Source organism: Hyperoodon ampullatus (genome assembly GCF_949752795.1).
Source record: "Hyperoodon ampullatus genome assembly, chromosome: 13".
NCBI classification, from domain to species: Eukaryota; Metazoa; Chordata; class Mammalia; order Artiodactyla; family Ziphiidae; genus Hyperoodon; species Hyperoodon ampullatus.
Window position 1 is genome coordinate 12,437,702 of NC_136926.1, and position 19,043 is coordinate 12,456,744.

Consider the following 19,043-nt stretch of genomic DNA (forward strand, 5'->3'; position numbering starts at 1 on the left):
ATACTCCCACCTCTCACTGTTGTGGCCTCTCCTGTTGCGGAGCACAGGCTCCCGATGCGCAGGCTCAGCAGCTGTGGCTCACGGGTCCAGCCGCTACGCGGCATGTGGGATCTTCCAGGACCGGGGCACAAACCCGTGTCCCCTGCATCGGCAGGCGGACTCCCAACCACTGCGCCACCAGGGAAGCCCTATTTAAAGTTTTGATATTTTGTTTGTCATGGATTTTTTTGCATTAATTTTGATTTTTTAAAAAAACATCGAATTAATTTAGAATATTGTGTAAATAAGTTAATAGTATTGATCTTGATCCCTGGGTTTGTTGGTGCCCCCTTAAATTTTGCACCCAAGGCTAGTGCCTTACTTGCCTCACCCTAGTCCAGGCCCTGGAGAGGGAGCAAGTGTCCTGAGGCTCCTGACACTGCCCAATATCTGGGAACTTACCCAGTCTCCCTGCTGAAACTTGACCTTCATTCATTCATTCATTCGATACTGTTTATTATTCCCAGTCTGGGCCAGGCATTGTGCTGGGTTTTGTAGATGACTTGGTCCCCACCTCCACGGTGCTTTCAGTCTCAAGGAGGAGATCAGTTACCCAAATAACCACTTAATTCCAATAAAATGCTGCAAAATAAATTTTATGGTACCTAGAGGCATAAAGCTTCCTGACCCAACCCAGATCAGGCATAAGGGAAGGCTTCCCAGAGTCAATAGCATTTTAGCTGAGAATGAAAGGAGGGTAAGAGCTGAACAGGCACAGAAGGGAAAGAGAAGGAAGGAACTGCCGTGCAAAGGTCCTGAGGTCAGAAGGAACTCAGCAATGCTCACTTTCTCCTAGATTCACCTTCAGGGTGGGTTTAGGAGATAAACAGCAGCCCAAGGCAATTGTTCCCAGGCCTGGATGTCCATCCAAATCACCTGGGAAACATGTTAAAGTGCATATTCTCAGGCCCCAGCTGCGGAAGCTGTGATCCCACAGGTCTGACATGAGCCCAGGAATTAGATTCTGGCATAGTAAGTCCCAGTCAGTCACTGGCATTTCAGCATCCCCAGACTAAGGATATCCTGCCTGTGTGTCTTCCCATGAGGCTTCTGCCCCATGGTGAGCTGGGCTGTGTTTCTCTCTGCAGGTTTGAATGGTTCAAGGACCTTGGGCTGAAGTGGTACGGCCTCCCCGCTGTGTCAAACATGCTCCTGGAGATCGGCGGCCTGGAGTTCAGTGCCTGTCCCTTCAGCGGCTGGTACATGGGCACAGAGATTGGCGTCCGCGACTACTGTGACAGCTCCCGATACAACATCCTGGAGGTGAAGTCCCTTCTTGGTCATCATGATGCAGAAGCAGAAGGCAAAGGGGATGGGCTCAGCTGTCCTTTCCCACAGCTGAGCTTTGGGGCTTGGAAACTAGAAGAGGTTAAAACAGAATCTGCAATTCTGGGGATGCCCCCTGGCCTTTGTGAAGCCTTCCGTGGCATTAAGAGTACGTGTACTACAAAAAAAAAAAGAAGAGTACGTGTACTATGTGCTCGGCACCACTCCAAGCACTTTGCATGTATTAGGTGCTCATTTAATCCTTACCACAACCTCCAGGTGTGATAATTCCCCTTTCACAGATGAGGAAACTGAGGCCTTTGGGAGGGTTAAAATGACGATGAGCTCAAGATCATACAGCTAGGGAGTGGCAGAGCTGGGATGTGAACCCAGTCTGGCTTTTTTTTCTTCCCCTCACCCTGGCAGTCTGGCTTTATGATCCAAGTTCATAAGCATTCTACTGCACTGCCTGTCAGTGTCAAGCCTTGTTAGAAGGTTTTGAGAACGACCCATGAACATGGGACATTTTTGGTCTCTTTTCTTAAAAAAACAAGGCTTGACAGTGATTCCCCACCATGTACATTTCTGGGTGGAGGTTCTGATTCTCTCCAGGGCTGAGTCATCCTGATCTACAAAAGAGTGCTGGGGCGGACTGCTCCCTGGAGCTCCACTTTGGTGAAAGCATCAGGATTGCTGTGGTTTTGTCAGCAAATGTTGTTTGTAACCACAGTCTGCTGTGATTGGCCTTGTTTCAAAAGAGAACACTGAGAAACAGAGAAGTTAAGTGCTGAGCCTACATCACGCAGTAAATAAAGCACAGGGCAAAATTCGAACTCCGAAACAAGCGTTAGGTTTATATTATTAAAATCCATGGGTGTTCACCTGGGTGGACCTTAAGGGCATTATGCTAAGTGAGATAAATCAGACAGAGAAAGACAAATACTACATGATCTCACGTATGTGTGGAATCTAAAAAAGCCAAACTCCCCAAAACAGAGAGTAGAGTGGTGATTACCAGGGGCTGGGGAGGCGAGGCAGGAGAACTGGGGAAGATGTGGTGGAAGTGTACAAACCTGCAACTAGCAGATAAATAATTCCTGAAGATTTAATGCCCAGCATAGTGATTATACTCAACAATGATACTGTTGTAAATTTCAGAGTTGCTAAGAGACTAGATCTTAATTGTTCTCACCACAAAAAAGAAATGGTAATTATTTGATTGGATAAAGGTGTTAACTAACCCTACAGTGGTAATCATATTGCAATATATAAATGTATCAAACCAATATCTCTCACACCTGAAATACACATAACGTTATATGTCAATTTTATCTCAATTTTAAAAAATTCCATGGGTGCTGGCCTGGAAAACAGAACCAGGGGTCCTCAGCCTCGCCACACACTGGAATTACCTAGGGAGTTTTATTATGCTGGGGACCCACTCCCCAGAATTTGGATGAAAGTGCTCCAGGGTGGAGCCCAGGCACCAGTATTTTTCAAAGCTCCCCAGAAGATTCTACTGGGAAGCCACTGATTTATACAAACTCCTGGCAGGAAAGGAAAAAACATTTCCAGGCAATTTCCAGAAATGTGGCTCAAGTAATATTTGGGAATTTTTAAAGTCATATATATATATATATATATTTGCACTTTCTTGCAACTAATTTCTATTCTTTTAACCAAAATAATGCTGTAGAAGTAACAATAGCAGCATGACTGGCTGTACACACTCTCTTCTTTTATAAAATAACTCAAGTTTTATATGTATTTATGTAAAGCAGCGAATTTCTTACTCTCTGTGTTTGTATCATCACTAAAAGACCCCAAACAGACCCTAACACCTCAGCCTCAAAAGAGTACATTAATGTCTGCTATTGTGATCCCTGCTTACATTTCGATTGCAAAGAGTAGTCACTGGGTAACTTAAATGAGACACGCTTCCACCCCAGCCTTCCAGTTCTAACTGCCATTATGTACAAATGTTGACATCTGGGGCTGGGAAGCGATTTACCCAAACTTGAGAAATTGTCACTTTCTAACCCCATAATGAGACCTAGGTTCCCACAAGTGACTAGAATTGACAGAGGAAGTGAGAAGCCAGGCTCTAATTAATGGATTTGCTATTGGGTCTTCCCTCCTCCTGACATCAGCTTAGCTGGAGCTGTAACATAAATGTCAGGAGTTGTTTTCTCCGAGTAGTTTTGCCAAAGGAATCTGCCAGCTGGGGAGCCGCTCCCAGGTCTTGGGCATTACGCATCTCCCTGGGCTCCAGCCCCGAGGCCAACTGGCTCTGTGGCCTGTGAGCAAGTCTCTGCAGCTCTCTGAGCCTCAGTTTCCTCATCTGTCAAGTGGAGTAGGCAGGCATCCCCATGAACTCAAAATACCCATGATCTAGATTCCAGGCAGTGGCCACACTGGAGATGGAACAGGATGGGTGGAGAGCTTTTCCTACTAGAAAGCAGCTCATGTCACTTCCAGACCCACATCTCTCCTTAAAATCCCCCAAAGACCCTCCTCATCATATCTGGAATAAAATCCTCACTCCTTAGCACATCTAGCATAATCCAGTCCTGCATCTCTCTCTCACCAACTCCCCCTGGCTCCCTACCCTCCAAATACACTGGCCTTCTTTCTGTACCTCAGCGCAAGCCTGATCCCACCCCAGGGTCTTTGCATGCTGTTCTCTCTACATAGAACATTCCCTCCCAAGATTTACAAATGTCTTGCTTCTTCTCATCATTTGGGACTCACCTGTATGCCACCTCTGCAGTGGTCCTTCCCTGACTATCCTGGTTCAACTCATCCTGCCCCCATATCCCTCTTTATCCCATTTCCTCACCTTACTTTCTTCCTAGGAATTAGCACTCATCACAGTATTAACTATTTCTCTCCCCCACTAGAAGGTAAGCTCAATAGTAAAAGGTCCAGCCAAGTCCCTCTAGTCTCTTGATGCTACCAGTGGGTCCTCAATAAAAAAAAAAAAAAAAAAAAAAAAAAAAAAAAAAAAAAAAATTTGAGTAAGTGAATTAGTCTGCATATGAGTTGATGAATTATTTAAGAATTTCATTGGTGACACTAGCCCTGTCCCTCTTTAGTCTGAAATACAGAGGTGCCCCAGCCTATGAGTCTGTGTTTCCTTCCCCTTTCAGGAAGTGGCCAAGAAGATGAACTTGGACATGAGGAAGACATCCTCCCTGTGGAAGGACCAGGCACTGGTGGAGATCAACATTGCGGTGCTGTACAGCTTCCAGGTAGTGCCAGGGCACACCTCCTGGCTGCCAAGCCTCAAAGGGGAATTAAAACCTTTCAGAGTCTCAGGGCAGAAGGTCAAAAGCCCAGCTCCCAGGAAGCGTCCTTGCAGGGACCTGCCTGCCAGTGAGGTGTACTTCCCATCATGCATGCCTTCCTCCCCATGATGGATCTTGGGTGGGGACCATTTGAGAAAGAGGCAAAAAGATAAGGGTTTTGTGACTTGTTGCTTATGATTTTTTAGAACTGAAATGACAGACATCCGGGACTTCCCTGGTGGTCCAGTGGTTAAGACCCCACACTTCCACCGCAGGGGGCATGGGTTCCATCCCTGGTAAGGGAACTAAAATCCTGCAGGACGCATGGCGCGGCCAAAAAAGAAAAGAAATGGCAAACATCATCTGTGTCTTGCCACTTCTTAGGCATTCAGACTTTCACCTAACAGAGATAAATACTCATCATCATGATCAGAAGCATAGGTCCCCCGTTGCATGGGGCTCCGTGATAAATGCTATTATATACAGTATGATAGCTTTAAAAACTATCAGCTAAACCATGACACTTTTGAGAGTGAATGGAGGACACCACTAATAATTGTAACAGTACAAAGGCATAAGCTGGGATTCTCCCAGGCAAACCAGGAGGCCCACAGAATAGAGGTCACTCTCTGTAGTAGAGACCAGCTCTATCCTCTGAGGGTGATGGTTTGGGAAGCTAGACCCTCATAGACGTACATGGGAGGCGTCCACAGGCAGTAGAATGAACATACCAAATCATGTCTAGACATGAATATAAACCATAGGTCCCCATGTCAGGAATAGGGAGACTGGGTATACTGGGGAATGTGTATCCCAGGGAAGAGACCAGTTGAGATAGGATGAAGGTGAAGGAATCCCCCTCCCTTCCTTCTCTACCGTGGGGGAGTGAAGTTTTAGGAATTGTTGAAAATGAAGGAGGGTGCTTTGGTGGACTGGTACGAAGACTGGCGAGCCAGAGGCAGCAGAGATGTGAGTGAGATGAATGATTGGAAGAGAAAAGTGCAGGAAAGGGACAGAGTTTTGTGGGCAGAAAGGGAAGACACTGCCTGGGCAAGGTAAGAATCCAAGCCAGCAGACTACAACGGGCCCTGGGGCTGGGTTACGCGGACATTCAGTCCACCCAGCTCTGCTGTGATTGACTTGTTTTCACTTTAATAAACTCATCCTTATTACTTAAAATTGTTGATTTTAAGAGGATTTTGTCTCACCATCCTAAATGGAGAGCCAGTACCATTTGCCATAAATAGAAGAGAATTGTACATTTAAATAAATATATAAACAAATACACACAGGGAAACAACACAAAGTTGTTGGATTCTAGTTGCCTGAGCTTCCTTTCTCATTAAAAAAAAAATTTAAAAAAGAGAGGAGGAAGGACAGAGGAAGATTGGAGGTGTTTCTCCTGGGTCTCATCAGGATTGAAAGAACAATGTAGAGAATCACCTGCCTAGAAGCATCTCCAGGACCAGCCTTTGGGAAACACTGCTCTATGGGCAAGGGAGTCCCGAGATACCCCAGCTGCTCTTTCCTCCTGACTCCTTGTCCCCTCTCCTCCCACAGAGTGACAAAGTGACCATCGTTGACCACCACTCTGCCACTGAGTCCTTCATTAAGCACATGGAGAATGAATACCGCTGCCGGGGAGGCTGCCCCGCTGACTGGGTGTGGATCGTGCCCCCCATGTCTGGTAGCATCACCCCCGTCTTCCACCAAGAGATGCTCAACTACCGACTCACCCCCTCCTTCGAATACCAGGTCCTGCCCCTCCCCGCCTCTCTCATGCTAAGTCTTCAATATCTGGTGTGTGTGTTATGATTAGAGCACGTCTCAGCTCACACGTGCATTTCGGATGCTCAAGTGTGGCCACCATATTGAAGAGCACAGCTCAAGCTGAAAGACGAATGGAGATGAAATGAGTAGTCCGGGGTCACGAGGAGGGTGTTTGAGAGGGATTCTGAGGGATGAGTGGGAAGGTCTAGCAGGACAGTGCAGGGAGGCTGGACCAGCCACTCTGTGCCAGGACCCCTGTGGTCACCACTGTCAGAATCGTTCCCTTCAAGGGCTAAGGGTTGGAGCTGGCTGGACAGCCACAAGCCCCCAGGGAGCCCTGAGCATCTCCCAAGAGGAGCCAGGGCCCCTCACTGCAGTGACCATAGTCCTCTCTTCCCAGCCTGACCCTTGGAACACCCACATCTGGAAAGGTACCAACGGGACCCCCACAAAGCGGCGAGCCATTGGCTTCAAGAAGCTGGCAGAGTAAGTCTCCTAAAGTAGGTGGGGATGGGGGGTGGATGTGCCCCCGCATTCAGAGAGCCCCAGAAAAGAAGGCTGGAAACATGCTTGTGCCTCTGCCCTCTCGTGTGACGTGATTTCTCCATTTTCTCCAACCCCCTCGTGGGATGCAAACATCACCATGACTCTTCTCCTTCCCAACCTCACTTTCCTCCCCGCCACTTTCCTAAATTCTTGTCCTGGAGACAGTGTTGTGTTGATAAACCAGCTCTCCAATTAGTAAAGTTGGCCATAATAATGATAATAGATTTGTAACCTTTGCCAATTTCCGTGGTGTAAATACTCCCACTATGGCCAATTTCAAGCTCTCAACAGGAAGTCACTGAAGCCAGAGTCAGGAGGAGCTGGGACCAGCTGGCTCCAGCCCACCACTGCCTAGAGAGGCCTCTTGCCCAGGGCTGGGTCTCATTTCACTCACTCATTCACTCATTCAGCCAACAAATGGATACTAAGTGCCTACTCGGTGCCCGGCACTGTGCTGGGCTCCAGAGATGCCATGATGAGCCAGATGATGTGGTCCTGCCCTCGTGAAGCTCACAGCTACCATCAAGGAACGATTCATGGTGCCATAAAATAGACTTCAGCCAGTTTGGGAGGTCAAAAGGGGCTTCCCGCAGGAGATGACAATTGAGCTGAAGAATGAAATGAATAAGACTTCACTGAGAAAAGGAGGGAGGGAAGAGGGTTAGGGACCAAGGCTATTGAAGAGTAATTGTCCTGAAGAACTCGTGGTCAGCCAGGGGACCGGCTGACAAGTGGGGTGGGGTTGACAGATGGTTTAATGGGGATGCCAGCTTTCTGTCTAAAGATAGAGACCTCCCTGACCCACTCAGCAGAGGCCCTCTATTGGGAGCTCACTTTTTGGCAGAGGGGCTAGTAGGCACTGAGCTACTTAGTCACTTTCCTCAGCCCCTCGGGTCCAGCTCTCAACAGGTGACTGGTAGGTCTTGCAGGGACTGAAACCTAGATCCTGGATCCACTAATATGGTCCACAGGATCTCTCCCTTCTCTCCCTCCCTCCCCTTTCTCCCTCCACCTAACTTTATCTTGCAGCCAAGCAAGAATGCATCAGCAGCCATTCTTTCCCTATCAAGAGCATCACAAATTCGCAGGGACAGCAGCCTTTGGCTTCAGTTCAGTTCAAACTCTCTCTGAGGGAGGAAGGGAGGGAAAAATCTAAAGAATTAATTGCACTATTAATTTCGGGGTAGAAACAATGGGAGTTAATTATAGATGCTTTTTTACGATCCGATCATTCAAAGGGAACCCTCCAGGCATCTTTTATTCTCTTCTGTTTCTCCCCCTTTAGCTCCCAGTGCTCTGGCAGCATGGGTGGTTTCCCTGATTCTAAAAAAGTGATGAATTTACCACCGATAATCCCCAGATTGGGGTAACTAGCAATTTGTCTACTCTGAGATTCCTAGTTAGAACAGGGATGCTTGCTCGGAAGGTGAGCCCAGGCATTCATAGATGGGAAGGAAGAAACACTGGTTCTGAATTCTCCATTTAACTAGAAAGAGCCTCGACTTGACATTTAAACTCCCCAGGGCTTTGGTGGTAGCAGTATGTTTAAAATCCATTCCTTCTTTTGATAGATACATATTTAGTGCCTGTTAAGTATCAGCCTCTGCAAGACCCTGGATGTGCATGGCTGCTTAAACCAGACTTGGTCCTTCCTTTGTGGATTTATGAACCTCTAAAATCCCTTCTAGCTCAATACCTGGTGATTTATTAGTGATTCGTTCTCTCTCTCTCTCTCTCTCTCTCTCTCTCTCTCACACACACACACACACACACACACGCACATACACACACACGCACACACACACGAGCATAAGCCCCATGACAGCCATTTCTCTGTGTTTCCATTCCTATAACAATGCCTGGCACATAGCTAGGCACTCAACAAACACTTGATGAATGAACAAATGAGTGAAGGAATGAATGATCATCTTTTGGGGCAATGCTTGGCAAACCAACGTTCTCAAGACTGGGATCAATTAATCAAGTAACAAACTAATGAAACTAACTAACCATGTTAGCTCATGACCAGTTGGTCTGGAGTGACTTTTAAGAAAGGGATCAATATGGCACCTAAACTTGCACTTTGAGTATCCCTGAAGCCATCAAAGATTAGGAGAGAAAGTTCCCTCCTATTAAATTTCATGGATCATGGTTCTTGCCCCAGAGTCCCAGCGTGGCATCCTCCCTCCTTTCTGCATTTCCCATTTTCCTCTCCATCCTCTCCCCTCCAGAGCCGTCAAGTTCTCAGCCAAGCTGATGGGACAGGCCATGGCCAAGAGGGTCAAGGCTACCATCCTGTACGCCACAGAGACGGGCAAATCGCAGGCTTATGCCAAAACCCTGTGTGAGATCTTCAAACATGCCTTTGATGCCAAGGTGGGTAGGGGGCAGTGCCAGCTCTCTGACCCTTCATGGTAAAGTTGGGGAGGGGAGAGAAGGAATTCAGCAAAGAAGAATCCTTTGAGAATGGGTGATAGCACATCTGAAGATGCCCATCAACTCACTCACGCACATTTGCATATATTTCAGGGTACTCTGATGCTTCTCTCCCTGGGAACCCTCCAGGAGTCCAGGAATCATAACCCCCATTCCAAGAGCAAAATATTGGAAAGTTTATGAAAGACAATTCTGGAGTCAGTTTGGGAAGCTCTGCCTTTAATACAATTCAGTGGGTTTCTTTGCTGCAGGAATTCTCAGAGCCTGTAATCTGCATGTACGTGTTATCATTCCCAAAAGAGGAGAGGAGAGAATATAAATGTTTCCCAAAGATGTTTGCTTATGGATCACTTACTTTTAAGGAGCATCTCAGGAGACTAGGCTTCCCTGGAACCTACTTTGAGAAATATTGCTCAAGTAATGCTAAGATATAGGGCAAAACAATCTTTCCCTAAGGCGGGTATCTCAGACCTGTTTGGCCCAGGTCCTTCACACTGCTGGACGGAGGATTAGAAAGGAAGCGGAGCAGACAACTGGTCAAATCTAGCTGGGTCATTCCCAGCCTAAATGTGATGAAGAAGATTCCAGCATCCTTTGGTTGTAAGAAGCCCAGGAGTCTTAATCAAGATCTGTCTTTACTGACAGCCAACCCATTGCCCCAGACTCTCTGTAGTCCTTCAGGCCACAGGTGACCACAGAAAGGTCCCACGCTGCCAACAAGCTATTAGTTCTACCCACTTGAGCCCGTTGAAATAGTGGCACCCAGGACCTTTGGATCTCCTTCCGAAGGAGATGGCTCAGGATGACTCATCTTCTTCCTCCCTCTCTTCTCTTCCCCCATCACTTTGTTCTCTCCTTCCCCTTCTCTCTTCTCATCACCTTCTTCCTTCCTCTCCCCGCCCCTCATTCTGCCACGTAGGTGATGTCCATGGAAGAATATGACATTGTACACCTGGAACATGAAACTCTGGTCCTGGTGGTTACCAGCACCTTTGGAAATGGAGACCCCCCTGAGAATGGGGAGGTGAGATGAGCTTTTACCTGTTCTAGCACGTATTTCCATCAGCAGAAAAGAGGGGCATCGTTTACACCTGCTATTCAGTAGCAAATCCTCCAAAGCCTCAAAGCCAGTGACCTCAGTTTGGATCCAAGTTCTGCCAAGATTGGACAGTTCCACGTCTTCAGTCTATGGGTGTCCACTGACTAGCCAACCCCTAGTGAAAATGCTGTCACCTGAGTGAGCTACCTCTTTGGAATGGACGCTCCAATCAAGAGCTTGGTGTCCCCTGCTCCAGATGAGAGAAGCAGGGACAATATTTTTGTAGAAAGCCACAAAGGGGATTTGTGTGCTGGGGGTGGTGAGGGGAGTCCACACCTGTAGCCCTTTATGAATAGCCCTCTTCCACGTGCAGCATTGCTGCCCAGCCTGAGCCCCTGACTCCCTGGCCCCCAGGCATCAGGCTCCTCTTTTGCCAGTTAGGTCCCCAGACCCTCTCCCCGACCCCGTTCCAGACTTAATCATGCATGCCTCACATTTTGCTTATCTCTTTCGGCCTCCAGAAATTTGGCTGTGCCTTGATGGAAATGAGGCACCCCAACTCTGTGCACGAGGAAAGGAAGTAAGTGAAAGACCCGCCAGTGTCACATGACACCCTGTGAGGGTAACTGAAAATTGTCTTTTGGCATCTGGGGCTCACATCTGAGTTCTGGGTAGTTTTGTGACCTGAAGTTCATTTGTGACTGATTTTAGCCGGTGGGTGTCTGTCGTCCTCTGGGGCGGATTATTTGGTCTTTGGTCACTTCACAGCCCTGTGCCTCAGTTTCTTTTTCCATCACATTGGGTTTATTCCACCTGCATGAACTTTCTGATTTGTAAGAATCAAATTAGAAAACAGATGTCAGCGTCCTATGAAAAGCTGAGCACTATGTAAATATCAGTTCTTATTATGGCCGCCCTTTGGAAACCTACATTCAGAATCAGTGAGTTTCTTTCCCTAGAACTTTTCCATCTGATGGAGTTGCATCCACTAACGTGGAGGCTGACCTCAAAAGATATCTCGGGAATTCCCTGGCTGTCTAGTGGTTAGGACTTGGCATTTTCACTGCTGAGGGCCTGGGTTCAATCTCTGGTCAGGAACTATAGGATCCCACAAGCTGTGCAGTGCAGGCAAAAAAAAAAAAAGGATATCTCATAAGGTGAAAAATGCCTGAGGTCAAAAGATGTTCCTGGTAAAATGGCATCTAACATGGGGTTCGGTTCTAAAGATATTTCATAAGGTGACAAACACCTGTAACCAAAATTACCCTTGAAAAACCCTTAAATGCACCCAAAGTAGAGAACATATGGCATGTGCATACCGAGCTGCCTTTCTGTGAGAACATCTCAGTGTTTCCTCCACCACAGAACAGGTCTTCAGTTGAGCATTGGACGCCATGGCTGGCTGGTGGTTAGAGGCTGTGTTCTGCACAACATCCCTCTTGGTTTTCTTTCAGCCAAGCACACATTGCCAAACTTGTCTACATTCCATATCCAGGGGACAGCTGAGTCCCTGGTGGTCAGCCTGCCTTCTGTGCTCAAGGCCAACATCTTAGTCCTCAGTCTCCCTGCCTCTCTCCTTCCCACCCTATCCTGGTGGCCTCCAGTAGGTCCCCCACACCCCTCCTTCAGGGAGAGATAGGGCACCATCCATTCTCCCCTCTAGGTACCCGGAACCCTTGCGTTTATTTCCCCGTAAAGGGCCTCCCCTCCCCCGAGGTGACACAGAAGTCCACGGCCTGGCTGCAGCCCCTGACAGCCAGCGCAGGTAGAGCATGTGTGTGCGCGCACGCGCCTGTGCATGTGTGTGCACACGAACGTGTGCACGTGTATGCCTTGCGTTCACGTGTGTGTATGAGTGGTGTGAGCGCTTGTGTGCATGTTGGTAGGTATGTGTGCGCATGCCCAATGCTGCAGCATCCAAGGCCACACCCAGGTCTCAAGGAGACCTGAGTTCTAACCCAGGCTGTGACACTAACATGCTGAGTAACCTTGAGCAAGCTGCTTGACCTCTCTGGGCCTCGTCTTTCTTATCTGCCAAATGGGGAGAAACTACCTCTGCCCCAACCACCTCTGGGAGCTGTTGCAAGGATCGAAGGATAATAACAAAGAGGAACGCATTTGGAAAAACCTCAAGCCTCACACAAACACAAGTGCTGTTATTTTTACCCCACAACCGTCAACCATCCTTCCCACACTAACAACACAGCCACCCCCTGATATGTTACAGGACTTATTTAGAGAAGTGACTCAATGTGAGACTATTTTAGGGCAGCAAATACACTTACATATATTTAGAACTTTCCTGATGCTGGTGCGAAAACTTTGAAGAACATCCAGCTTAGAAACCCTGCTGCCAGAATGTGCAATTTCTTTTTTTATCCTTTGCACTCAGATTTGTGTGTTGAGTTTTTGTGTTTTGTGTTTTGATTTGAGAGTTTTATGGAGTTTTTTAGTTTGGGGGGTTATTTTGTTTTGTTGCTCTTGGAGACATTTTTGGTTTGGATTGGTTTGGTTTGGTTTGGTTTTTGCCTTATCTGAGAACAAGACTTACCACTTTTAAAGGAAAACTGGAAAACCATTCATGGTTTTGTTTTTTTTAAATCTCGAGGCTCCTGAGCCTCTGATGCTGAGGTCCCAATGACATCTTTCTTCCCCTTTGAAACAACTTCATAAGAAATCCAATCTCTGGGCTTCCCTGGTGGCTCAGTGGTTGAGGGTCCGCCTGCTGATGCAGGGGACACGGGTTCGTGCCCCGGTCCAGGAAGATCCCACATGCCACGGAGCGACTGGGTCCGTGAGCCATGGCCTCTGAGCCTGTGCGTTCGGAGCCTGTGCTCCACAACGGGAGAGGCCACAACAGTGAGAGGCCCGCGTACCGCAAAAAAAAAAAAAGAAATCCAGTCTCTTTTCAGGCTGTGTCAGTGCTGAACATTTTTCAGTTTACTTGAAATGTGAAATGTGAGAGACCCTTGAAATGTCTAAAGACCAAAACTTTATTGAAAGAGAATGTTGTAATGGTTACCAGTGGGGAGAGGGAAGGGGGAGGTGAAGATAGGGATCGGGGATTAAGAGGTACAAACTATTATGTATAAAATAAGCTACAGTGTTATATTGTACAACACAGGGAATATAGTCAATATTTTATAATAATTATAAATGGCATATATAACATTTAAAAATTGTGAACCACTATATTACACACCTGTAACTTAATATCGTACATCAACTCTACTTCAATTTTTAAAAATGGAAAAGAAATTTTAAAAAGAAAGAGAATGTTGAATGGGGTAGTCCTGCACCATCCACTAAACCTTGCTACGGGCACATAAATGTTCTATATCTGTACCATCCTGTACGGCAGCCGCTAGCCACGCATGGCTGTTGAGCACTTGACACGAGGCTAGTGCATGTGGGGGACAGAATGGTTCATTGTATTGAATTTGAATGAATTTAACTTTAACTAGCCACACACAGCCAATGGCTACCGTAGTAGACAGCACGAGTGTCGTTCTTGGCTACTCAGTGTGAGGAGAGGAGACCAGCAGCATCTCCTGTTAGAAATGCAGAATCTGAGGCCCTACCCTGGACCTAGTGAATTTGGATGTGCTGCTTAACAAGATCTCAGAAGGATTCCTGTACTCATTAAAATTTGGTTGTGACCACCTAGAGGGGTGGGATAGGGAGGGTGGGAGGGAGGGAGACACAAGAGGGAAGAGATATGGGAACATATGTATATATATAACTGAGTCACTTTGTTATAAAGCAGAAACTAACACACCATTGTAAAGCAATTATACTCCAATAAAGATGTAAAAAAAAAAAGAACATTCTAGAAGCTTAATTCAAAGACTGCATTGTGTGTGCATGTGTATTCAAAAACACACTGATCATGTTATCAAAAAAAAAAAATTGGGGAAGCAAGGAAACGTGGTCTGATGGGTTAAGGAATGGACTGTTCTTTCTATTCTTTCTTTCAAGTGTGGTCCGCTTTTTTTTTCCAGTTTTAATATTTTTTTTTCAGTTTTAATATTTTTTTATCGAAGTCTAGTTGATTTACAACGTTGTGTTAATTTCTGCTATACAGCAAAGTGATCCAGTTATACATATATATACATGATTTTTCATATTCTTTTCCATTATAGTTTATCATAGGATATGGACTATAGCTCTCTGTGCTGATACAGTCGGACCTTGTGGTTTATCAATTCCGTATCTAAAAGCTTACATCTGCTCCCCCCAACCTCCCACTCCATCCCTCCCCCCACCCCCTCCCCTGGGCAACCACCAACACGTAGCATCAAATGATGTCTAGGTGTCATTTTTGGCAGGCAAGGGTGAGTTGATACATTCTAGACAAAGCCATAAGTGCGTTATGGTCTCACTCAAGACCCAAAGGAAGGCCCTAGAACCAGGACTGGTGATTTGGAGAGCCATCGGGTGTTGACCCCAGGAGGGGCCTCCAAGCCAGAGCTCACAGACTCTCTTTCATCTTGGCAGGAGCTACAAGGTTCGTTTCAACAGTGTTTCCTCCTACTCCGACTCCCGCAAATCGTCGGGCGATGGGCCGGACCTCAGAGACAACTTTGAGAGCGCGGGACCCCTGGCGAATGTGAGGTGAGCGAGGGGGAGGGGCCCAGGGTGTCAGGGACGACGAAGGCTCTCGCGGAGCTGGACTGAGTTACAAAGTGGGCTCTTTCTTGGGGGCCGGGGGGGGTCTCCCTTCCGTGTCTGTTTATCCCTCGAATAACCAGCTGCACTCTGGCTCTTTGGGGGCATCCTCCCCCCATTAAAGCACACTACCTGGACCCCTCCTGTGACCTCTTCCCATCACACTACTTCAGAGCCCCTGTCACCCAAGTTTCGCCCCATCACACAAATGTCACATCATTTGTGCTGAAGGATGTTAGTTCCCCACACGTCACTCAGCGAGCTCCCTTTGTAAGTGCCGTTACTGGAGAATGAACTTGAGTTGAGAATGAACTTGAATTGGGGTCCAAGAGTCTCAGAGATCAAGTGAACGTTAACATAGGTTAATATCTACTCCTTTTGGGCTTCCCTGGTGGCGCAGTGGTTGAGAGTCCGCCTGCCGATGCAGGGGATGTGGGTTCGTGCCCTGGTCCGGGAAGATCCCACATGCCACGGAGCGGCTGGGCCCGTGAGCCATGGCCGCTGAGCCTGCACATCCGGAGCCTGTGCTCTGCAATGGGAGAGGCCACAACAGTGAGAGGCCCGCATACCGCAAAAAAAAAAAAAAAAAAAAAATCTTAAATCTACATTCATGCTTTTCATCTCATTCTCCTCTCTTCTGGCGACACACTGCCATGACCCAGTGGTTCCCACCCTTGGGTGCTCATCAAAATCACCTGGAGTTGTTTGCAGTATACAGATAACCAAGCCCCACTTCCAGAGATTCTGAGGTAGTTGGTCTAAAATTGGGCCCAAGCATTGCTTTTTCTCTTTTTTTTAAATCTCCCTAATTGCCTCCCATGTGCAGTCAGATTCAAAAAAATACTGTCCTGACCCCATGTCACCCAAAGCATAGTCACATCCCATGAGAGCATTTTGGATAGTACACGGACAGATGTTTTATATTTCAGTGGCTGTGAATTTGGTTTAATGGGTATTTGGAAAGAAAGAAAACTGGATGTCAAGCCCTTGGTTTGACAAACATTGGTCAAGATGAGGCTTGATGTCAGCAGTGTGTTCAGGCCGGGCCACGAATCTCTTAGACCTTCACCAACTGAACCCTCTCCACACCAGCTCAGGACAGTGCTTAGCAGATGATAGAGATCACAGGCTTCCTAGATATTCAAGTATTGTTTTCATCAGTACCCTTTTTTTTGGCTGAGTCACGCAGCTTTCAGGATCTTAGTTCCCTGACCAGGGATCGAACTGGGGGCCATGGCAGTGAAAGTGCCGAGTCCTAACCACTGGACCGCCAGGAAAGTGCCCATCAGTACGCTTGTTAATAAACTTTATTTATTTAAAGCAGTTTAGCTTCACAGCAAAATTGAGGAGAAGGCACAGATTTCCCATATACTCCCTGCCCCCCCACACACACAGCCTCCTCTACCATCAGCATCCCCCACCACGGTGGTGCATTTACACAACTGATGAAGCTACACTGACACACCATTGCTACCCAGGGCCCATAGTTTACGTTAGAGTTCACCCTTGAACTGATGGGTTTTGACATCAGTTCATTTTCTTTAGCTTGACGTTGAAACATCCATGGTTTGACGGTCAGACCTATTTTTCCCTTACTAAATCTATCATGGCTTAGAGCAGGGGTTGGCAAACTACAGCCCATGGGCCAAATTCAGCCTGGCCACTGTATACTGTTGTACAGCCCATGAGCTCAGAATGGTTTTTACAGAAGAACAATTACAGTTTCTTTGATGATAGAAAACATTACCTTTGAACCCCAATTAAGCAAAATGCTATCCCCCCAAAAAAGAATTCCATTCTTCTCATTAGTAGACATATATAACTAAAAAATTGTACCCAGCAACTATTATTATTATTATTGTATTTTTAATTTTGTCCAAAAGTATGCAGGCATATATTTTCTTTTTTGTCATGTCGGTATCTACATAATAGCTTTGATTTTCCTTCTTGGCCTACAAGCCTGAAAATATTTACTGTCTGCCCCCATGTATAATAAGTTTGCCAAGTTCTGTTTTGGAAGCTTAAAATAGGAATTTTGAAACCATAAGATGAAGACTGTGATGAAATGTGAACCTAGGAAGTGGCTGTGACACAGGCCTTCAGGTGCATCAGGAAGCATGTTAATGAATTAATGACCCAGACCAACTCTTAGCGAACACCAGTGGGCTTGAATCGCCAGTGAGTACAAATTAAAGGCAAAGTAAATGGCACTACTAAGTAAATAACAGTATGGGTGGTAGTCAAGTATGGCGGATGTCTCGAACATAATAAATATTGGAGGTTCGGGGAACAATGCCTTAACCACAAGGCATGACTAGCGCGAAGAGTCTCCAAATCTGTGTTAGGCTAAGGGGGATGGCTGGGAGGCAGAAGTGCTGCTTCCTGTATCCTTTAACCAGTCCTCTCCTGGCCACCTGCTCTTTCCACCTGTCAGGCCACTGCCCTGCGGGGAAAAGGTGAGGAACCCAGCTAAAGGAGGATTGTGGGTGAAGGAGTGCTGGGGAAACATGCTACCTAATCCCACATCCTTCCCTTGGAAAGGGTCTGGAACCCCAGGGAAAAAAGGGCAGGAGAGGAGAGGAGAGGAGAGGAGAATGAGATGAAAAGCATAAATGTAGATTTAAAAGGAGTAGATATTAACCTATGTTAACCTTCACGTGATCTCTGAGACGCCTGGACCCCAACTCAAATTCATTCTCCAGTAACAGAGGGTCCCTCCCGACTTGCCCCACCTCCTTCCCTCATCCTCCATCGCAATCTTTCACCACCCTGGCTCCATCATTCTAAAAAAGAGACTCAAGAGCAGAGCCAGACCCTGTAGGGAGTAGGCTAAATAGCCCCACTCCTTGGCTTGTCTGAATTGGCAGTCACCACGGAACCCTCCAACATGGGAAAGAAGCAAGTTGGGGTGTTGTTCGTATCCCACTTATAAACCTGTTGATCCAGTCCCAGTGAGGTCAAGACCCACAGCCAGGACCAAGTCCTGGAAATGTGACGTCAAGTCTCTGCAGGACTGAGGGGCCACCTGGGACACAGCCCTCCACTTCCCAGACTTCAGAAAAATCTCATTAACTTGACGCCCATTGACTCAAACACCGACACTTTCTTGGTGGTATCTATGCAAAGAGACTTTGTGAAGCAAATCAATTTCACAGATATTGCAAGGGGTGAGCCAGCATATTTATAAACCTTTCAATCCCTTTTAGAAGAACCTGTTTACACACCAACACTGGATGTGTTAATGACAAGTCCTGATCTCCTCGTTAACACAGGTCCCCTAGAACTGCTATGCTAGGGTTTTCATTCTCTTTGTACTTAAAACTAACCTGGTTGTATCATGAGTAGAGTCAAGTCTTCCTCTAATGTAGACTCATTTCCCCAATTAGTCCAGCTTAGAAATGGACACCCAAGAAACAGCCAATTGTTCTGGGTCACCACTATCCCCAACTCATCCTCCTTAGGACCAACTGGGACTTTGCTCCTGAGGACAGTAATACCTAGCAGAGACCAGAAGGAAGGGAGAGCAGGGCTGGGGGTTCCCAGGCTTAAAGACGGCCTTCCCCAGATGGGCTTGGGGTAGTCTGACCATCATGGGCTAAACACCATCCTTCTGGAGATACCAGAGGTCTTTGTCTGCTTGGGCAGCCATAACAAAATACCATGCACTGGGGGACTTCAACAGTAGAAATTTATTTTCTCACCGTTCTGGAGGCTAAAAGTCCAAGATCAAGGTACCAGTAGGATTGGTTTCTGGTGAGGCATCTCTTCCTGGCTTGCAGACAGCCACCTTCTTGCTGTGTCCTCACATGGCCTTTCCTCTGTGAGCGTGTGGTGGGAGGAGAGAAAGAGAGAGAGCTCTCTGGTAGCTCTCCCTCTTCTTAAAGGACACCAGTCCTGTTGGATTAGGGCCCCACCCTTATGACCTCATTTGACCTCAGTTACCTCCTTGAAGGCCCCATCTGCAAATATAGTCACATTGGGGGAGAGGGCTT

At 46.9% G+C, this 19,043-nt stretch overlaps 1 protein-coding gene across 1 annotated transcript in view; it reads left to right on the forward strand.

Moving 5' to 3' along the window:
- Positions 1-19,043, forward strand: part of NOS1 (nitric oxide synthase 1) — a gene marked incomplete at both ends in the record, with an annotated part of 88,036 nt that overhangs the window by 45,919 nt on the left and 23,074 nt on the right. Inside the window, 9 exons of the mRNA XM_079718133.1 lie at positions 1,128-1,302; positions 4,455-4,556; positions 6,153-6,347; positions 6,763-6,848; positions 9,140-9,284; positions 10,264-10,368; positions 10,905-10,963; positions 12,047-12,148; positions 14,881-14,997. Of these exons, the coding sequence (XP_079574259.1) occupies positions 1,128-1,302; positions 4,455-4,556; positions 6,153-6,347; positions 6,763-6,848; positions 9,140-9,284; positions 10,264-10,368; positions 10,905-10,963; positions 12,047-12,148; positions 14,881-14,997 (1,086 nt within the window). The remainder of the gene's footprint in view (positions 1-1,127; positions 1,303-4,454; positions 4,557-6,152; positions 6,348-6,762; positions 6,849-9,139; positions 9,285-10,263; positions 10,369-10,904; positions 10,964-12,046; positions 12,149-14,880; positions 14,998-19,043) is intronic.